The 23,672-nt window shown below is 34.7% G+C and overlaps 1 protein-coding gene across 1 annotated transcript in view; it reads right to left on the reverse strand.

Annotated features, from left to right (window-relative positions):
* The window catches only part of LOC143228310 (O-acyltransferase like protein-like), a 412,295-nt gene that overhangs the window by 344,418 nt on the left and 44,205 nt on the right, over positions 1 to 23,672 (reverse strand). The window contains exons 5-7 of the mRNA XM_076459583.1: positions 15,776 to 15,876; positions 15,194 to 15,364; positions 4,506 to 4,599 (exon numbers count right to left, since the gene is read on the reverse strand). Coding sequence (XP_076315698.1) covers positions 4,506 to 4,599; positions 15,194 to 15,364; positions 15,776 to 15,876 — 366 coding nt within the window. The remainder of the gene's footprint in view (positions 1 to 4,505; positions 4,600 to 15,193; positions 15,365 to 15,775; positions 15,877 to 23,672) is intronic.

Raw genomic sequence — 23,672 nt, forward strand, 5'->3', positions numbered from 1 at the left:
TTATATATGTACACACAATTAATTCCTACATAAATTATTTATAAAATAATACATTTTTATAAATAGAGTTATAGAATAATTATACACGTACACACAATTAATTCCTACGTAAATTATTTATAAAATAATACATTTTTATACATAGAGTTATAGAATAATTATATATGTACACACAATTAATTCCTACGTAAATTATTTATAAAATAATACATTGTTTATACATACATACAATTACATTAAGAATTTAAATATCCAGGAATTTAAACGTAAGTATAACGAGCTAACAGAACGAAAGCAAAGATGAAGTAAATACAATGAATGAATACAACACAATAAATATCATCAGAAGTGAAACGCGATTCCAATACATCAGAGTCATCTGAATTTCGCGCAAACCTACACGACGAATAACGACGATAACCGCCCCTAAGTTAGAAGTAATACAGCCAATCAACAACACCAGCTCTTGGGTTACTCTTTTACCAACGCATAGTGGGATTGACCGTAATATTATAATGCTCCCACGACTAAAAACAAAAAAGCGAGAATGTTCAGTGAAAAGGATTCGAACCCAGAGTTCAGGGTCAGGTGGGTTAAGGCGTTCGACTCGTAATCTGAGGGTCGCGAGTTCGAATCCCCGTCGCACCAAACATGCTCGCCCTTTCAGCCGTGGGGGCGTTATAATGTGACAGTCAATCCCGCTATTCGTTGGTAAAAGAGTAGCCCAAGAGATGGCGATGGGTGGCGATGACTAGCTGCCTTCCCTCTAGTCTTACACTGCTAAATTAGGGACGGCTAGCGCAGATAGCCCTCGAGCAGCTTTGCGCGAAATTAAAAAAACAAAACAAAAACATATTAATTAAGATTTTTAACTAACCTGAACATCGGGATGAACACTATGAGAGACAGGCCATGGAATATGAAGTCACACGATATGTACCACGTTTGACTAAGGCACTGAAATCAAAAGAGAAATTATTGTGTTGCGTCATCCCCAGCAGGTTAACAGCGCTGATTTGGTAAGCTAGGGAAAACATATTCTCGTGTTCACACACGCGAGGCGTTGATATCTAAACTATACTCCTATATTTTTAAATACGCTTTAACGTCATTTTTCTCCAGTAATTTCCAGTTTATAAATACACAATAAAGCACAGTGTGGAAAAGGATCAGGTGAAGTGTAAAAAAGGATAAACGTGTGTCTTCGTTTTTATAGTATAAAGAACAATCTCACCTGTCCAGGTTTGTACAAAGAGTTGATGTATAAAAGATTTCGCCACCAGGTGGAGTAGCAACCTTCAACATACGGCATAACTATATTTGACCAGTTTGGTCCCGAGCCGAAAAAAGGCAGAAGAAATACGAAACACAAAATGAGGACGACTGGTGGAGTAAGTCTTCAGTAAAAAATTAAATATATTTTATTCGTAAAAAAAATTCGAAACTTGAAATTCAATCAACAAAACCATCATGACTTTATGCTATCAATATTCTAAATCCAATAAACCTAACACTTATACAGTTGTGTCCCTCTCAAAATTGTATGGAGAGATTCACCATGTTGTTTGTAACGAAATAAAAACATATTTTTAAAAGCTCCTGTAACCTGTAACAACACAATAAAAGTGTAGCCGGAAATTTTAAAAATCCAATTTACATCTACAATATTCGTAAAACAATAAAAATGTTCTATGAAATCCAGCACTTATACCACTGATAACCTCTTGTGTCTCCATCTGGAGTGATTAACTGTATTTATTTGTAGGTATCTAAAAACACGCTATTTTCAAATGCTTCACGAACCTATAATAAGACAATGAAAACTATTTAAAATGAGTTTAGAAATTCAATTGTACATCTATACATTAGTTTAAGTATTAACAAATTACTTAACTTTTAATGTTAGAAATTCAGGTAGAGAAATGTGACGTAAAGCTTTAGCATATTTAATAAGTTGCTTTATTAAAAAATGTGAAACCAAAATCAACATGTCCTGTCTCGCACATTTTCACTAACATGTTTAACTAATAACATTCAAGAAAATCGTAGTTGATTCGAAATGTTATTATTATTTTCATTGTTTCAGTGAATTACAATTATCGGAAATAGTTATTCTCTAACTTACCTAAAATATCTGAGAAAAATGAATTTTGAAATTACGAAATTCTTTGCTTTCCCATCAGTATGCACCCACACATAATACATAGTAAGAAACCCCCTGGAAAGAAACGTTATGAAGTTTAATTATACGAGAAATTTAGTAAGTAAAAACAACTTTGTTAAAACCAACGATAAAACTATTCTACTATACTGATCATAGAATCAAAGTTAAGAATGTTATTACAGAGTCCATCATATTCAACTATAGTGATCATAGAATCAAAGTTAAGAATGTTATTACAGAGTCCATCAGATTCTACTATACTAATCATAGAATTAAAGTTAAGAATGTTATTACAGAGTCCATCATATTCAACTATAGTGATCATAGAATCAAAGTTAAGAATGTTATTACAGAGTCCATCAGACTATACTATACTGCTCATAGAATCAAAGTTAAGAACGTTATTACAGAGTCCATCAGATTCTACTATACTGCTCATAAAACTAAAGTTAAGAATGTTATTACAGAGTCCATCAGACTCTACTATACTGCTCATAGAATCAAAGTTAAGAATGTTATTACAGAGTCCATCAGATTCTACTATACTGATCATAGAATCAAAGTTAAGAATGTTATTACAAAGTCCATCATATTCTACTATACTGATCATAGAATCAAAGTTAAGAATGTTATTACAGAGTCCATCAGATTCTACTATACTGCTCATAAAATTAAAGTTAAGAATGTTATTACAGAGTCCATCAGACTATACTATACTGCTCATAGAATCAAAGTTAAGAATATTATTACACAGTCCATCAGATTCTACTATACTGCTCATAAAACTAAAGTTAAGAATGTTATTACAGAGTCCATCAGACTCTACTATACTGATCATAGAATCAAAGTTAAGAATGTTATTACAGAGTCCATCAGATTCTACTATACTGATCATAGAATCAAAGTTAAGAATGTTATTACAGAGTCCATCAGATTCTACTATACTAATCATAGAATTAAAGTTAAGAATGTTATTACAGAGTCCATCATATTCAACTATAGTGATCATAGAATCAAAGTTAAGAATGTTATTACAGAGTCCATCAGACTATACTATACTGCTCATAGAATCAAAGTTAAGAACGTTATTACAGAGTCCATCAGATTCTACTATACTGCTCATAAAACTAAAGTTAAGAATGTTATTACAGAGTCCATCAGACTCTACTATACTGCTCATAGAATCAAAGTTAAGAATGTTATTACAGAGTCCATCAGATTCTACTATACTGATCATAGAATCAAAGTTAAGAATGTTATTACAGAGTCCATCAGATTCTACTATACTGCTCATAAAATTAAAGTTAAGAATGTTATTACAGAGTCCATCAGACTATACTATACTGCTCATAGAATCAAAGTTAAGAATATTATTACACAGTCCATCAGATTCTACTATACTGCTCATAGAATCAAAGTTAAGAATGTTATTCCAGAGTCCATCAGATTCTACTATACTGATCACAGAATTAAAGTTAAGAATGTTATTACAGAGTCCATCACATTCTACTATACTGATCATAGAATCAAAGTTAAGAATGTTATTACAGAGTCCATCAGACTATACTATACTGCTCATAGAATCAAAGTTAAGAATATTATTACACAGTCCATCAGATTTTACTATACTGATCATAGAATCAAAGTTAAGAATGTTATTACAAAGTCCATCATATTCTACTATACTGATCATAGAATCAAAGTTAAGAATGTTATTACACAGTCCATCAGATTCTACTATACTGATCATAGAATCAAAGTTAAGTCACCACAAAGTTTATTAGTTTGTCCTGCAGTTCTTACACAAACTAATAAAAAAGAATTATTTCATAATCTATTAGGTTGTCGTGAAGTTCTTGTTAAAATGTTACCATAGAGATGATAAAGTTATTCTTTAACCTTCGTGTAACCAGTATTTAAGTACGTTACTACAGTAACTAAAAGTTTCACCTCTAGTCCATGTTACATTCTATTCTTTAAAACACAACTACTACAAACTGGTATTCTATAGTAACTCTTATATAACTAAAGGATTTTCTTTATCCAGTAAGAAATATTTTATTAAAATACAAACAAACTGAACACGTCAGTGTTTTCTACTGTAGTTTCTTCTTGTTAACACTGTGTATCTATTTACACTTACCACTTTGTAACCGTTAAAAACCTGAAATATAGTGTTGCTACATTCTATTATTTCGTATATTACATTTACAAAGGTATAATTTTCACACAGGTTAAAATAAACACAGTCATGTCAACATAAAAGAACTACAGCACGTCACGTATGGACACAGACTTGTTCTACACTTATTATTATTAAAAACTAACATAAACAACTTACGTTATACAGAAGAATGTATCTACACTCAAACTGGCCTGAAACACAAACTGCTTGTCAATGTCTCCCACTTGTTCCTTTGTGTGAAACAGACCACCTGACAAAGAGTTCCTCAGTTAGTAATGAAATGTGTTCACGGTAACATAGTTTAGTTTGTTATATACAGCTGTATAATTGTACAGACCGTGATTGTTTTCATTGGAAATACAGTATCCTACATAAAAGTATTTATTATGTAACCTGCGATAATTATCAATCTGAAGTAAAACACGTGGTCGTTAGTAAAAATAGGCTTAAATCGTTAAATATTGATGGTTGGATGCTACATGTTATAGCAACTAATTAATATAGTTTGTTGTTATTAAATTTGTTCTTGAAAATATCCAGAGAAACATCATATCAGTATGCTATAAACAGAATTAGTGTAATACATATTATTGGCAAATACTGTAAAATAGTTTGAACATTGTGAAATCTTTAGAAATTTTTAACACCAATTAGTTATTTGACAAGAAGATAAATATGTTTAATTATCTCATTCAAAACGAATAAATTAAATAACACTCAGTTGATAATCTGTCCTGTTTGTTTGCGAAACAGACAAATGAAACGAATAATTTCAATTCTTAAAAACTGTTTTTTGTTTGTTTGTTTGTTTGGAATTTCGCACAAAGCTACTCGAGGGCTATCTGTGCTAGCCGTCCCTAATTTAGCAGTGTAAGACTAGAGGGAAGGCAGCTAGTCATCACCACTCACCGCCAACTCTTGGGCTACTCTTTTGCCAACGAATAGTGGGATTGACCGTAACCTTATAACGCCCCCACGGCTGGGAGGGCGAACATGTTTGGCGCGACTCGGGCACGAACTCGCGACCCTCACATTACGAAGCGCACGGCTTAACGCGCTAGGCCATGCCGGGCCCTCTTAAAAAACTGTTTACGAAGTTTACGCTACAGAAACTTATACATAGTTTTATTCTGAAGAGTCTACAATAAAGGTTTGTTTGTTTTTTTGTTTTGAATTTCGCTTAAAGCTACTCGAGGGCTAGCTGCGCTAGCCGTCCCTAATTTAGCAGTGTAAGACTAGAGGCAGCTAGTCATCACCACCAACCGCCAACTCTTGGGCTACTCTTTTACCAACGAATAGTGGGATTGACCGTCACATTATAACGCCCCCACTGCTAAAAGGGCAAGCATATTTGGTGTGACGGGAATGCGAACCCGCGATCGTCGGATTACGAGTCGAGTGCCTCAACACACCTGGTTATGCCAGATGTACAGAACTATCCCACTATTCAACCCCATTATTCGATGGTAAAAGAGTAACCCAAGAGTTGGCGGTTGGTGGTGATGACTAGCTGCCTTCCCTCTAGTCTTACGCTGCTAAATTAAGGACGGCTAGCGCAGATAACCCTTGAATAACTTTGCGCGAAATTTAAAAAAAACAAACAATCTGTACATCTACATAATGCAAAAAAATATTTCATTTAACATATAACATCATTAAAAATTGTAGAGTTTATTGTGAGGAGCAGATGTAACAAATAGAAAGGCCCCGGCATGGCCTAGCGTGTTAAGGCGTGCGACTCGTAATCTGAGGGTCGCCGATTCGCATCCCCGTCGCGCCAAACATGCTCGCTGTTTCAGCCGTGGGAGCGTTATAATGTGACGGTCAATCCCACTATTCATTGGTAAAAGAGTAGCCCAAGAGTTGGCGGTGGGTGGTGATGACTAGCTGCCTTCACTCTAGTCTTACACTACTAAATTAGGGACGGCTAGCGTAGATAGCCCTCGAGTAGCTTTGTGCGAAATTCAAAAAACAGACAAACAAACAAAACAAATAGAAAAATAATTTATTGTGCGAGAGAGAATAAAATGGTGAACATTTTAAAACCCATTTCGCGTCTTCAGAAGACATTTTATCCACAGAGCGTTAGTCAGCATGAAGCATTTGGAATTTTGTATTTCTTTAAGGCCTACCAAATCAGTTGTTTATAAATAAAACAAAAGATCAAATTAAACACATAGTCAGAGTGTGGTGTTACAGACGCGCACCGCAGCTCCACTGTGACATTTAAAACTGAAACTGGGTATTGACACTTCACACAACAAAAAACTATTCTCCGATCAAGTGTCTTTCATAACCAAACTCTCAGTGTGTCAGAAAACTGGTTCCTTGTGACATTTATTGTATACTGGTAACGCTCCCTCGGACCTCCAAGCACCTGTTCTATTGTTCTCTCTAAGGAGATGATATCATGGACCTTGCGACCATTCTAGTTCAAGAGCAGTAAAATGTGAGGTTATTTGTCGTGCTTCACGTGCTTAATAAAATAACCAATTATGGTATTAAAACATGTAATGAAATACATTTTACAATTGTGGCATGTGTTTGAAACGTACACGTTTTTGAAAGGTTTATTATTTACACCATAAACAACGAAAGTTGAAATTCGGCAGTACAAGGGATATACAAACATTTTAAAAGTTGTTAATTCTGTTTGCATTATTGTTGCTAAAAGTCAAGTTGAATGAAACAAGAGGCTTGTATATATGGAACCACTGATGCTGTTTCCTCCTTGCTGCATAATTTAAGGGAAGTTGAATCGCTTTTTTTCTCTCGGTATTTAAATTATTACTAATCTAAATAGTTCTAAATAATTAGTGCTTTATATATTTATTTAAAATATCAAGTAGAGTTACAAAGATAGAAATTAAATCCTAAATATGAAAAATTTACCTCGATGGTGACGTCACACATGGAACAAATTCGGCAAAAATATTGATTTAATAAAGGAAAACTGAAAGACTGTTCATTTAAAAATAGAAGAATGGACAGCTGTTGATTTAATAAATAAAGACAAAAAGACTGTTGAGTTAACAATAGAGGAATGGAAAACTGTTGATTAAATAAATAAAGACAAAAAGACTGTTGAGTTAACAATAGAAGAATGGAAAACTGTTGATTAAATAACAGAAGACCGGAAGAATGTTGATTTAAAAATAGAAGAATGGACAGCTGTTGATTTAATAAATAAAGACAAAAAGACTGTTGAGTTAACAATAGAGGAATGGAAAACTGTTGATTAAATAAATAAAGACAAAAAGACTGTTGAGTTAACAATAGAAGAATGGAAAACTGTTGATTAAATAACAGAAGACCGGAAGATTGTTCATTTAAAAATAGACGAATGGAGAAACGTTGATTTAATAAATAAAGACAAAAAGACTGTTGAGTTAACAATAGAGGAATGGAAAACTGTTGGTTAAATAACAGAAGACCGGAAGATTGTTCATTTAAAAATAGACGAATGGAGAAACGTTGATTTAATAATAGAAGACATGAACGCTGTTCATTTAACAACAGAAGAATGGAAAACCGTTGATTTAATAACAGAAGACCAGAAGAATGTTGATTTAACAATAGAATAGTGTAAAACTTTTGATTTAACAACAGAATAGTATAAACCTTCTATTTAGCAACAGAAGAGTAGAGAACTTTTGATTTAATAATGACAGAGTGGAGAACTGTTGATTTAATAATGACAGAGTGGAGAACTGTTGATTTAACAATGACAGAGTAGAGATCTGTTGATTTAACAATGAAAGAGTGGAGAAATGTTGACTTATGAATGAAAAGAACATTACCGTTTAAAACGATGTGAGAAAATGTTACTGTTTCGACTTTCTCTTAATGTGTATTTTCTGTCGTTACCTACTGGTTCTGAAATGTTTTAAAAGTTCAGTTTTTTAATTTTTATTTAAATTGTTTTTATTTATTCAATCAATAGGTATTAATCGATACATTGGAATTTTCACACAATTCACTTGAAATGAGTTGTGATTTTTCTTATATTATTTTTCTTAGTAGATTTATTTTACTGAAATATAAAACCAGACGATTCCTACGTTTTAACTGAATTTTCCAGAATGTATTGCAATCGGATCTTGAAATACAATTTCCATAAAACCTGTTGTCTGAGAAACAAAGAATAGAACGTTAGGCCTTAAACACCGAATGAAAAACACAATATATTATTGTTCAAGTTGATAACATAAAATTTCTTTACATTCTAAGCCTTCTGAGAACATGACGCAAACCAATGATTTTCAAGTAATGCCTGAGTTGGACCAATGACTTTCAAGTAATACCTGATTTGGACCAATAATTTTCAAGTAATACCTGATTTGGACCAATGATTTTCAAGTAATACCTAAGTTGAACCAATAACTTTCAAGTAATACCTGATTTAGACCAATGATTTTCAAGTAATTCCTGATTTGGACCAATGACTTTCAAGATGAGTACAATTTTGAAACACAAATAGCTTCACCTATTGTAAATCTTCGGTCTCTGAATCAAACCATTCGTTACTTCTGTAGTTTTAGAAATGATGCTATTAGTCATTAGCATAACAATATGATTAGCAGTCAAACAAACCTATATACAAATAAATTGAATTTAGAAACACCATTTGGTGGTTATGTACGCATGAATGGTGTTAACAAACACCAATGTTGTGACGAAACTATAACGTTTGAAAAATTCCTTACGTCTACATAATTTTTTTTGTAAAAAAATAATTGTGGTTTGAATAATTAATTTACGTCGAAATATTTATTATTTCGTAAATATCACACTTTGAACATATGCACAGAATTATTCGTTTTCAATTGGTGATCTGATATATATGTTTATTATGGACCTTATGTTTCATTTCATAAAATTTAATTTAGGGATAATTAGTGTTTTATTTTTGAATTCAGTTGTTTGAAGAGTATAACTTGAGTTGATAAAGTGAAATCAACTATAATATCATTCTAAAAGTGTAGCGCCTTTTGTACTTTGGTTTTACATGCGTTTGGCAAAATCAAACAAGTTTGTCATCATAAATATACGCATATTGAGCAATATAAAAGTAGTTAACTTCTCTTTGTGTCTTGTTTTTATGTACGTAAACTGTCGTAAGATTGTTTGTTTTGAATTTCGTGCAAAGCTACTCGAGGGCTATCTGCGCTAGCCGTCCCTAATTTAGCAGTGTAAAACTAGAGGGAAGGCAGCTAGTCATCACCACCCACCGCCAACTCATGAGCTACTCTTTTTACCAACGAATAGTGGGATTGACCGTCACATAATAACGCATTCACGGCTGAAAGGGTGAGCACGTTTGGTGCGACCGGGATTCGAGCCCGCGATTCTCGGATTACGAGTCGAACGCCTTAACACGCTTGGCCATGCAGGGCCTAAAGTATCGTAAGAAGAGTAGATGATAAAACTGAGCAATTATCAGTGTCACTTTTACAACGATTCCGACAGGTGGCAGCACTTTACACTCTTAGTTCAGAATTGTATAATATATATCAATATAAATAAGGAGTATTACTTTGGGACACGTTTGGTATGTTGTGGTTTGTTTGTTCAGAATGAAGCACAAAACTACACAATGAGCTATTTTACTCTGCCCACCACAGGGATCGAAACCCGGTTTTTAGTGTATAAGTCGGCAGACATACTACTGTGCTACTGGGGGCATTATGCTGTAGTGCAAGATTATTTTAATATTTTACTACATAACCTTTGTAGATCTATTTGTATTATGTGCAGTTACTAGTAATAAATGTAATCACTTGTATTTCAGTTTATTTTTGTTTTTAGTTTGGTTTTGAGACTCGGAAAATAGCAGAATAACATTGAAATATAATAATAAGGCAGGAAATAATCATTCTGTTATTTGGAGAAGAAATGATTTTTGAGCTTAGTCTGTGTCAGGAATAAAGAGTCACTTAAATAAAATACAAGTGTTATGTTCATAAAATAGGAGTGTTGTTTATGTTCATAAAATAGGAGTGTTGTTATGTTCATAAAATAGGAGTGTTGTTTATGTTCATAAAATAGGAGTGTTGTTATGTTCATAAAATACAAGTGTTGTTATGTTCATAAAATACAAGTGTTTTTATGTTCATTTTATACAAGTGTTGTTATGTTCATAAAATACAAGTGTTGTTATGTTCATAAAATACAAGTGTTATGTTCATAAAATACAAGTGTTTTTATGTTCATTTTATACAAGTGTTGTTATGTTCATAAAATACAAGTGTTTTTATGTTCATTTTATACAAGTGTTGTTATGTCCATAAAATACAAGTGTTTTTTATGTCCATTTTATACAAGTGTTGTTATGTCCATAAAATACAAGTGTTGTTATGTCCATAAAACACAAGTGTTGTTACGTCCTAAAATACAAGTGTTTTAATGTCCATTTTATACAAGTGTTGTTATGTCCATAAAATACAAGTGTTTTTATGTCCATCTTTATACAAGTGTTGTTATGTCCATAAAATACAAGTGTTTTTATGTTCATTTTATACAAGTTGTTATCTCCATAAAATACAAGTGTTGTTATGTCCATAAAATACAAGTGTTATGTCCATAAAACACAAGTGTTGTTACGTCCTAAAATACAAGTGTTGTTATGTCCATAAAATACAAGTGTTTTTATGTTCATTTTATACAAGTGTTGTTATGTTCATAAAATACAAGTGTTTTTATGTTCATTTTATACAAGTGTTGTTATGTTCATAAAATACAAGTGTTGTTATGTTCATAAAATACAAGTGTTGTTACGTTCCTAAAATACAAGTGTTTTAATGTTCATTTTATACAAGTGTTGTTATGTTCATAAAATACAAGTGTTTTTATGTTCATTTTATACAAGTGTTGTTATGTTCATAAAATACAAGTGTTTTTATGTTCATTTTATACAAGTGTTGTTATCTTCATAAAATACAAGTGTTGTTATGTTCATAAAATACAAGTGTTATGTTCATAAAATACAAGTGTTGTTACGTTCCTAAAATACAAGTGTTGTTATGTTCATAAAATACAAGTGTTATGTTCATAAAATACAAGTGTTGTTACGTTCCTAAAATACAAGTGTTATGTTCATAAAATACAAGTGTTGTTACGTTCCTAAAATACAAGTGTTGTTATGTTCATAAAAACAAGTGTTGTTATGTTCATAAAAGTACTAAGAAAAACACAACATCAATTCGATCAGACAGAACATTGTAATTCAGTTACCAAACCTAAAACTGACTTGAAAATCTCATACGTACAAAATTGTACTATATTTATTATCTTACGTATTACCTGCTGGGCGGTCTGGCGTGACCAGGTGGTTAAGGCATTCGACTCGTGATCTGAGGGTCGCGGTTTCAAATCTCGGTCACACCAAACATGTTCGCCCTTTCAGCCGTGGGAGCGTTATAATGTGACGGTTAATTCTAAGAGTTGGCGATGGATGATGATGACTAGCTGCCTTCCCTCTAGTCTTATACTGCTAAATTAGGAACGGCTAGATCAGATAGCCCTTGAGTAGCTTTGTGCGAAAGTCAAAAGTAACCAATTACCTGCTGGGTGTCTTTGTACGTCAGGCTGTGACGATTTGACATGACAGGTATGAAGAATTGGTTCAATATGTCAAGCTAGTACAATGTTTGCTATTGTTTCTCTGGTAACGTGATGGTAACTGACGGGTGAAATACATCGAAAATGAATGTACAGCGTTTCACAAAGCATTATTCTGTGTACGGAAAAACCTATTACTAACTCGTTATTTGTTGACGATAACAAGTGGAAAATAGAAAACCCAATTACAGTGTGCTGCCACCTCACGGGAATTTTATGAACGCTAGCATTCTCCCTCAACGTGATCAACCAGAAATCATATCAAAGCTACACGAGAGCTATCTGCGTTAGCCGTTCTTAATTTACCAGTGTTAGACGAGAGGAAAGGCAGCTAGTCATCACCACCCACCGTCAACTCGTTTACCAACGAATAGTGGGATTGGCTGTCACATTGTAATGCCCCCACGGCTGAAAGGACGAGCATGTTTGGTGGGATAGATATACAAACCAGTGACCCCCAGATTACGAGTGGAGCGCCCTAACCACTTGCCATGCTGGCCCACGCTCTTTATAAACGACAAAGCACTGACCAGTTGACTAATCGGAAACCGAATTCTTGATCTACAATCTCCAACTGTTAAGATCTTGTGTGTTTTTCTTATAGCAAAGCCACAGCAGGTTATCTGCTGAGCCCACCACGGGGAATCGAACCTCTGATTTTAGTGTTGTAAATCCGGAGACTTACCGCTGTACTAGCGGTGTACCTGTTAAGATCTAAACAAGTAATTAAAACTTCTGTTTTTTGTTGCTCTTTTTTTAACAGAATCAGTACAACGATCAATATTTTATTAACACATCTATCGACATTTTTCTTGAAGTCTGCTAAGGCAAACCTGTTACATACGAGAGTTTATAATAAAAGGAGTAATAAATTTTACATATCAAATATAATATACGTTACAAGCTCTGTGGTTACAAATTCAACACTCTTCAGTGGTTATGTTGTTAGGGTTAATCTAAGATCATTTTCAAGGTCATATTGTTACTACAACTATCTTTTACTATAAGATCGAGTTATTTAATATGTACATAAATAAACGTCAGTATCAGTGTATATCTGTTCTTTATATGTCTCCACATTTTTTGATAAATCAGCACTTACCTTGACACAGCGATACAGAATGACACGAGAAAGGTCACGGGGTTGTAATTACTTCCAATTTTGTATCTAATTTCGAAAAAACACAACAACTAACAATGTTGTTTATTCCTCAACAATAAGTAATGTGACCATTATTCTTAGAAAACAACATGACCTTCGTCTTCTAAGTGTTATTTTTATGTATTTCTATCTAATATATAGATAAAGGTCAGTATATATATGTAAAAACGGCTCGTTTGGGTTGAGAAAATATTTTACGTAGAGGAGCGAACAACGTTTCGACCTTCTTCGATCATCGTTAGGTTTACAGGTCAGTATATGCGTACATCAGCTTCTCGTATTTTTTGACCAGTCAGCAACAAACTTAACATAGTGATACAGAACGAAGAAGGTCATGGGTAGGCGGGGCTGCATCCTCATCTAATTTCGGAGAAAACGACCAATATAATGAAGTATAGAACTACTATTGGCATAATTCCTGAAAATATTGTGTCTTTCTTATCAGTATTGGTATCTTTATATAGTTTTATAATATTGAGGAGAAAATTAAGCATAATTTCCTTTGTTACATCCTTCCAGCTAGGAATCTATATAGACAGTACGCGCGTGTTGTGTGCATGTGTTTCTTATACGTTTTCACATTTTGTAATTAGTTCACACGACAGGAAAAACATGAGAAAGTTGTTGTTTTGAATTAAGCACAAAGCTGCACAATGGGCTATCTGTGCTCTGCCCACCACGGGTATCAAAACCCGGTTTTTTAGCGTTGTAAGTCCGCAGACATACCGCTGAGCCAATGGGAGGCACCATGAAAAATATCATGAGGGCGATTAGATCCCCGCATGCAATTTCGGTGAAACTACCAACTCAGCAAACTTTCACAAAGTGATGCAGAATTGGTAGAGTTTGTAAAACCAATACGTCTTTCTTCCCGTTATTGTAACCTTCATGTAATTCTTTTGCATTTTCTTTGTTTATTACAAAAGTGCAATTTCGTATTATTCGTGGTTTGGTTTGTTTTGAATTTCGCGCAAAGCTACTACAGGGCTATCTTCGCTAGCCGTCCCTAATTTAGCAGTGTAAGGCTAGATGGAAGGCAGCAAGTCACCATCACCCACCGCCAACTCTTAGGCTGTTCTTTTACCAACGAATAATGAAATTGGCCACAACATTATAACGCCCCCCACTGCTCAAAGGGCGAGCATGTTCGGTGTGATGGGGATTCGAACCTGCGACCCTCAAATTACGAGTAGAGTGCCTTAAACACCTGGCCATGCCAGGCCGCGATGACCAACGATTATTCAAAAACCAGACGAATTACCTACTTTCTGTATAGGTATCGAAATCACATGCAATAGGGTTTTCAAAACTCATTTATTTTATGAGCATTTAAAAAAAAATAAAATCAATTTTCATAATGTTCTAATTTTTATTTACGCTTATGATTTTCAAAGACAAAACTTTCACAACCTAAATTAGAGCTTCGTGATACATCACATTGAAAATCCATAGTAATAACTACCAAATGTAATGAGTATTTGCAAATTTGAGCGCGCTGAGACTAAACCATTCGGGTTATTATAAGGTAGTCCCCGAGAATTCCGATTTGGAAAATTTAGTGAAGTTGCGTCATCAATTTTTATGCACTAGTAATACCATGTGTTGGGAGCTTGTGTAACTGATTCGAAATTATTACTCATCACGATCTTTACGGACCCACCCTCAAATATAATCGAACTATTGTGTGCCCAATGTTTTGGCGTGACATATGTAGAGACAGATTTTTCACCCCTCCTAATTTCTTCTGAGGATCGTAGAAGTGGCCATACCAGGTTTAGTGGACAGTGGTCAAGCAATGAGCGGGGAGTTAGCGGACAAACATACAACATATTTTACTTGTATATATACAGATTGCGTGCAAACGTATCTGGAATAAGATTCTATGTGTAACTTGTGAAGTATTCTTACGCTGTTAAATTAGGGACGGCTAGCGCAGACGACCCTCGTGTAGCTTTGCGCGAAATTAAAAAACAACAACAACAACCGCTTCCGACAGTCACGCGAAATGCTGCCTGAATTATTATGAAAATTTAAATAATAATAAAAAAGCTACAATACTTACCCATCATGCCAATATCAAAGTCGCTGAGTGTGTGAGCCAGAATGATCCAGTTTATGGTTATAAACCGAATTCCACAAATAGCTTTCATTGTGTGTTGTGAGGATTTAGTAGAGAATAACTTTAACGTGTTGGTATAGAGAGAAAAACAGAGAAGAAGTTCCACAGCGAAACCTGATATAACAACAAAACAACAGTGAACTTAAGTAAGTTAAAAATATCTAACACTGTATGTAGCTATAGATAATTGACCAACTATGTGTGGAGTGTTGAATGTTCTGATGGAAGAAAATATTCATTACCATATTGATAAAATGTTATAGAGTTATTACTTAAAGTATTTACGTATCAAGCACCTTTCATATTAATAAAGTGATTATGAATAAACACTACCAGTTACCATGTATCAGTGTTATTACATTAATCATAACAGAACTGAGTGTAATATTCAAGTTGGATATTTATGATTAACTCTTTGACAGTAGCATGTTCTTATAAGCCTGAAAATTCGACCTGTCCTACTACTTAATGGGAGTAAACTTCCATGACCATATAAATAACAAAAGATACAGGTTTTTGTTTTACCTGTATGTAACTCGTTTCGTTCTTGTGGTTTTAAGAGTTTCCGATAAACATCCAGAATCGTCCCGACCACAACAGGTATCACAACAAGACTTAAGATAAACCTGAAAAAAGGCAGACGATGACAGCAATGAAAAGTTGCCTGTGAACATTTTAATTTCAGTTTAAACAGCAAAATAAAAACTGTATTACCTGTATCACTTCGTTAAATAAAATATTAATATATAATAATTTCCAATGTTACACAATGAGCTCTCTGTGCCCAGTTTCTAGCGGTGGGAATCTGCAGACATACTGTTGTGATACTGGGTGTCTAAACTTAACGGTTTTGTGTGGGTCATTTCTTATACGAGAGCCACATCTGATTAACTACTGTGTCTACCTAGGGGAACCGAACACCTGATTTTAGCGTATATTTACCACTGATCCATCGGGGAATTAATTGTTATCTAATGTTATACAGCTAGTGGTTTAAATGGTAAAAGTGAGGGAAGATAGATTAATCATGAAATGAGTTACAAAATCGTAGTTGTAATTCTTATTAGATTTAACTTATACAGTAAATTATTGTTCATTTTTAAACGTTGACTGTTCTTACTTATTTTATATTCAGCACTGCAATCTGTAAAACGTTCAAACAGTCTGTTAAACACTTATAAACGATTTAACTAGAGAAGGTCAAATCATACTTTAGGTCAAACATTAACCATTTTGAGTCATGTGCAGTGAAACTGAAGATATTAACGTAATAGTCCCGACATGATTGGATGGCTAAGGTGTTCGACTCGTAATCCGAGGGTCGCAGGTTCGAATCTCCGTCACACCAAACATGCTCGCCCTTTCAGCCGTGGGGGCGTTATAATATGACGGTCAATAATACTATTCGTTGGTAAAAGAGTAACCCAACAGTTGGCGCTGGGTGGTAATGACTAACTGCCTTTCCTCTAGTCTTACACTGCTAAATTAGGGACGATTAGCGTAGATAGCCCTCGAGTAGCTTTGCGCGAAGTTCAAAACAAATCAGTCTTTACATATCATCGTAGTAAAATAAAACACGATCCCCAGCATAAATGGATGACTATTATATATCAAAGCGTCTAATTACAGTTGGGCGAGAATTGTTCTTATGATGTCCAATATAAATTAATTATATTATCAACTATCTCTCTCACTCTACCCTGAACAAGTAATGTTACCAAATTATACAAATAACGAAGAAGTTCACAGTTAAAAATCGTTCCTTGGTTAAATAAATTACAGATTAGCTCTTATAGTGGTGGGCTTGTTCTGACGAAATAACAGTTAGTGGTGGGCTTGTTTTGATGAAATAACAGTTAGTGGTGGGTTTGTTCTGATGAAATAACAGTTAGTGGTAGGCTTGTTCTGATGAAATAACAGTTAGTGGTAGGCTTGTTCTGATGAAATAACAGTTAGTGATGGGCTTTTTCTGATGAAATAACAGTCAGTGGTGGGCTTGTTCTGATGAAATAACAGTTAGTGATGGGCTTGTTCTGATGAAATAACAGTTAGTGGTTGGCTTGTTCTGATAAAATAACAGTTAATGATGGGCTTGTTTTGACGAAATAACAGATAGTGGTGGACTTCTTTTGATGAAATAACAGTTAGTGGTGGGCTTGTTCTGATGAAATAACAGATAGTGGTGGGCTTGTTTTGATGAAATAACAGTTAGTGGTGGGCTTGTTTTGATGAAATAACAGTTAGTGGTGGACTTGTTCTGATGAAATAACAGTTAGTGATGGGCTTTTTCTGATGAAATAACAATCAGTGGTGGGCTTGTTCTGATGAAATAACAGTTAGTGGTGGGCTTTTTCTGATTAAATAACAGTTAGTGGTGGGCTTGTTCTGATGAAATAACAGTTAGTGGTGAGCTTGTTTTGATGAAATAACAGTTAGTGGTGGACTTTTTCTGATGAAATAACAGTCAGTGGTGGGCTTGTTCTGATGAAATAACAGTTAGTGATGGGCTTTTTCTGATGAAATAACAGTTAGTGGTGGACTTGTTCTGATGAAATAACAGTTAGTGATGGGCTTGTTCTGATGAAATAACAGTTAGTGGTGGGCTTGTTCTGATGAAATAACAGTTAGTGGTGGGCTTGTTCTGATAAAATAACAGTTAATGATGGGCTTGTTTTGATGAAATAACAGTTAGTGGTGGGCTTTGTTTTGATGAAATAACAGTAGTGGGCTTGTTCCTGATGAAATAACAGTTAGTGGTGGGCTTGTTCTGATGAAATAACAGTTAGTGGTGAGCTTTGTTTTGATGAAATAACAGTTAGTGGTGGGTTTGTTCTTGATGAAATAACAGTTAGTGGTGGGTTTGTTTTCATGAAATAACAATTAGTGGTGGGTTTGTTCTGATGAAATAACAGTTAGTGGTGGGTTTGTTCTGATGAAATAACAGTTAGTGGTTGGTTTGTTCTGATAAAATAACAGTTAATGATGGGCTTGTTCTGATGAAATAACAGTTAGTGGTGGGCTTGTTTTGATGAAATAACAGTTAGTGGTGGGCTTGTTTCATGAAATAACAATTAGTGGTGGGCTTGTTCTGATGAAATAACAATTAGTGGTGGGCTTGTTCTGATGAAATAACAGTTAGTGGTGGGCTTATTCTGATGAAATAACAGTTAGTGGTGGGTTTGTTCTGATAAAATAACAGTTAATGATGGGTTTGTTTTGATGAAATAACAGTTAGTGGTGGGCTTGTTTTGATGAAATAACAATTAGTGGTGGGTTTGTTCTGATGAAATAACAGTTAGTGGTGGGCTTGTTTTGATGAAATAACAGTTAGTGGTGGGTTTGTTTTCATGAAACAACAGTTAGTGGTGGGCTTGTTCTGATGAAATAACAGTTAGTGGTGGGCTTGTTCTGATGAAATAACAGTTAGTGGTGGGCTTGTTCTGATAAAATAACAGTTAATGATGGGCTTGTTCGATGAAATAACAGTTAGTGGTGGGCTTGTTTTGATGAAATAACAGTTAGTGGTGGGTTTGTTTTGATGAAATAACAATTAGTGGTGGGCTTGTTCCTGATGAAATAACAATTAGTGGTGGGCTTGTTCTGATGAAATAACAGTTAGTGGTGGGTTTATTCTGATGAAATAACAGTTAGTGGTGGGCTTGTTCTGATAAAATAACAGTTAATGATGGGCTTGTTTTGATGAAATAACAGTTAGTGGTGGGTTTGTTTTGATGAAATAACAATTAGTGGTGGGTTTGTTCTGATGAAATAACAGTTAGTGGTGGGCTTTTTCTGATGAAATAACAGTCAGTGGTGGGTTTGTTCTGATGAAATAACAGTTAATGATGGGTTTGTTCTGATGAAATAACAGTTAGTGGTGGGTTTGTTTTGATGAAATAACAGTTAGTGGTGGGTTTGTTTTCATGAAATAACAATTAGTGGTGGGTTTGTTCCTGATGAAATAACAATTACTGGTGGGCTTGTTCTGATGAAATAACAGTTAGTGGTGGGCTTATTCTGATGAAATAATAGTTAGTGGTGGGCTTGTTCTGATAAAATAACAGTTAATGATGGGCTTGTTCTGATAAAATAACAGTTAATGATGGGCTTGTTTTGACGAAATAACAGATAGTGGTGGACTTGTTTTGATGAAATAACAGTTAGTGGTGGGTTTGTTCTGATGAAATAACAGTTAATGATGGGCTTGTTTTGACGAAATAACAGATAGTGGTGGACTTGTTTTGATGAAATAACAGTTAGTGGTGGGCTTGTTCTGATGAAATAACAGATAGTGGTGGGTTTGTTTTGATGAAATAACAGTTAGTGGTGGGCTTGTTTTGATGAAATAACAGTTAGTGGTGGACTTGTTCTGATGAAATAACAGTTAGTGATGGGCTTTTTCTGATGAAATAACAATTAGTGGTGGGTTTGTTCTGATGAAATAACAGTTAGTGGTGGGCTTTTTCTGATGAAATAACAGTTAGTGGTGGGTTTGTTCTGATGAAATAACAGTTAGTGGTGAGCTTTGTTTTGATGAAATAACAGTTAGTGGTGGACCTTTTCTGATGAAATAACAGTCAGTGGTGGGTTTGTTCTGATGAAATAACAGTTAGTGATGGGCTTTTTCTGATGAAATAACAGTTAGTGGTGGACTTGTTCTGATGAAATAACAGTTAGTGATGGGCTTTTTCTGATGAAATAACAGTCGGTGGTGGGCTTGTTCTGATGAAATAACAGTTAGTGGTGGGTTTGTTCTGATGAAATAACAGTTAGTGGTGGGTTTGTTTTGATGAAATAACAATTAGTGGTGGGTTTGTTCTGATGAAATAACAGTTAGTGGTGGGTTTGTTCTGATGAAATAACAGTTAGTGGTGGGCTTGTTCTGATGAAATAACAGTTAGTGGTGAGCTTGTTTTGATGAAATAACAGTTAGTGGTAGGTTTGTTTTGATGAAATAACAGTTAGTGGTGGGCTTGTTTTGATGAAATAACAGTTAGTGGTGGGTTTGTTCCTGATGAAATAACAGTTAGTGGTGGGCTTGTTCTGATGAAATAACAGTTAGTGGTGGGCTTGTTTTGATGAAATAACAATTAGTGGTGGGCTTGTTTTGATGAAATAACAGTTAGTGGTGGGCTTGTTCTGATGAAATAACAGTTAGTGGTGGGCTTGTTCTGATGAAATAACAGTTAGTGGTGGGTTTGTTCTGATAAAAATAACAGTTAATGATGGGCTTGTTTTGATGAAATAACAGTTAGTGGTGGGTTTGTTTTGATGAAATAACAGTGGTGGGCTTTGTTCTGATGAAATAACAGTTAGTGGTGGGCTTGTTCTGATGAAATAACAGTTAGTGGTGAGCTTGTTTTGATGAAATAACAGTTAGTGGTGGGCTTGTTTTGATAAAATAACAGTTAGTGGTGGGCTTGTTTTCATGAAACAACAATTAGTGGTGGGCTTGTTCTGATGAAATAACAGTTAGTGGTGGGCTTTGTTCGATGAAATAACAGTTAGTGGTGGGTTTGTTTGATGAAATAACAGTTAGTGGTGGGCTTGTTTTCATGAAATAACAATTAGTGGTGGGCTTGTTCCTGATGAAATAACAATTAGTGGTGGGTTTGTTCTGATGAAATAACAGTTAGTGGTGGGCTTGTTCCTGATGAAATAACAGTTAGTGGTGGGCTTGTTCCTGATAAAATAACAGTTAATGATGGGCTTGTTTTGATGAAATAACAGTTAGTGGTGGGCTTTGTTTTGATGAAATAACAATTAGTGGTGGGTTTGTTCTGATGAAATAACAGTTAGTGGTGGGCTTGTTTTGATGAAATAACAGTTAGTGGTGGGTTTGTTTTGATGAAATAACAATTAGTGGTGGGTTTGTTCTGATGAAATAACAGTTAGTGGTGGGTTTGTTCTGATGAAATAACAGTTAGTGGTTGGCTTGTTCTGATAAAATAACAGTTAATGATGGGCTTGTTTCTGATGAAATAACAATTAGTGGTGGGTTTGTTCTGATGAAATAACAGTTAGTGGTGGGTTTGTTCTGATGAAATAACAGTTAGTGGTGGGCTTGTTTTGATGAAATAACAATTAGTGGTGGGCTTGTTCTGATGAAATAACAGTTAGTGGTGGGTTTGTTCTGATGAAATAACAGTTAGTGGTGGGTTTGTTCTGATAAAATAACAGTTAATGATGGGCTTGTTTCTGATGAAATAACAGTTAGTGGTGGGCTTGTTTTGATGAAATAACAGTTAGTGGTGGGTTTGTTTTGATGAAATAACAATTAGTGGTGGGCTTGTTCTGATGAAATAACAATTAGTGGTGGGTTTGTTCTGATGAAATAACAGTTAGTGGTGGGTTTGTTCTGATGAAATAACAGTTAGTGGTGGGTTTGTTCCTGATAAAATAACAGTTAATGATGGGCTTGTTTTGATGAAATAACAGTTAGTGGTGGGTTTGTTTTGATGAAATAACAATTAGTGGTGGGCTTGTTCTGATGAAATAACAGTTAGTGGTGGGCTTGTTTTGATGAAATAACAGTTAGTGGTGGGCTTGTTTTCCTGAAATAACAATTAGTGGTGGGTTTGTTCTGATGAAATAACAGTTAGTGGTGGGTTTGTTCTGATGAAATAACAGTTAGTGGTGGGCTTGTTCTGATAAAATAACAGTTAATGATGGGCTTGTTCTGATGAAATAACAATTAGTGGTGGGCTTGTTCTGATGAAATAACAATTAGTGGTGGGCTTGTTCTGATGAAATAACAGTTAGTGGTGGGCTTTGTTCCTGATGAAATAACAGTTAGTGGTGGGTTTGTTCCTGATAAAATAACAGTTAATGATGGGTTTGTTTTGATGAAATAACAGTTAGTGGTGGGTTTGTTTTGATGAAATAACAATTAGTGGTGGGTTTGTTCTGATGAAATAACAGTTAGTGGTGGGCTTTTTCTGATGAAATAACAGTCAGTGGTGGGTTTGTTCTGATGAAATAACAGTTAGTGGTGGGTTTGTTCTGATGAAATAACAGTTAATGATGGGCTTGTTCTGATGAAATAACAGTTAATGGTGGGCTTGTTCCTGATAAAATAACAGTTAATGATGGGCTTGTTTTGACGAAATAACAGATAGTGGTGGACTTGTTTTGATGAAATAACAGTTAGTGGTGGGTTTGTTCTGATGAAATAACAGATAGTGGTGGGTTTGTTTTGATGAAATAACAGTTAGTGGTGGGTTTGTTTTGATGAAATAACAGTTAGTGGTGGACTTGTTCTGATGAAATAACAGTTAGTGATGGGCTTTTCTGATGAAATAACAATCAGTGGTGGGTTTGTTCTGATGAAATAACAGTTAGTGGTGGGCTTGTTCTGATGAAATAACAGTTAGTGGTGGGCTTGTTGTGACGAAATAACAGATAGTGGTGGACTTGTTTTGATGAAATAACAGTTAGTGGTGGGCTTGTTCCTGATGAAATAACAGTTAGTGGTGGGTTTGTTCTGATAAAATAACAGTTAATGATGGGTTTGTTTTGATGAAATAACAGTTAGTGGTGAGCTTGTTGTGATGAAATAACAATTAGTGGTGGGTTTGTTCTGATGAAATAACAGTTAGTGGTGGGTTTGTTCTGATGAAATAACAGTTAGTGGTGGGTTTGTTCCTGATGAAATAACAGTTAGTGGTGGACTTGTTCTGATGAAATAACAGTTAGTGGTGGGTTTGTTCTGATGAAATAACAGTTAGTGGTGGGCTTGTTTGATGAAATAACAGTTAGTGGTGGGCTTGTTCTGATGAAATAACAGTTAGTGGTGGGCTTGTTCTGATGAAATAACAGTTAGTGGTGGGCTTGTTCTGATGAAATAACAGTTAGTGATGGGCTTTTTCTGATGAAATAACAGTTAGTGGTGGGCTTGTTCTGATGAAATAACAGTTAGTGATGGGCTTGTTCTCATGAAATAACAGTTAGTGGTTGGCTTGTTCTGATAAAATAACAGTTAATGATGGGCTTGTTTTGACGAAATAACAGATAGTGGTGGACTTGTTTTGATGAAATAACAGTTAGTGGTGGGTTTGTTCTGATGAAATAACAGATAGTGGTGGGTTTGTTTTGATGAAATAACAGTTAGTGGTGGGTTTGTTTTGATGAAATAACAGTTAGTGGTGGACTTGTTCTGATGAAATAACAGTTAGTGATGGGCTTTTTCTGATGAAATAACAATCAGTGGTGGGTTTGTTCTGATGAAATAACAGTTAGTGGTGGGCTTTTTCTGATGAAATAACAGTTAGTGGTGGGTTTGTTCTGATGAAATAACAGTTAGTGGTGAGTTTGTTTTGATGAAATAACAGTTAGTGGTGGACTTTTTCTGATGAAATAACAGTTAGTGGTGGGCTTGTTCCTGATGAAATAACAGTTAGTGATGGGCTTTTTCTGATGAAAT

Source organism: Tachypleus tridentatus, chromosome 10 (genome assembly GCF_004210375.1).
Source record: "Tachypleus tridentatus isolate NWPU-2018 chromosome 10, ASM421037v1, whole genome shotgun sequence".
In the NCBI taxonomy this organism is placed as follows: Eukaryota; Metazoa; Arthropoda; class Merostomata; order Xiphosura; family Limulidae; genus Tachypleus; species Tachypleus tridentatus.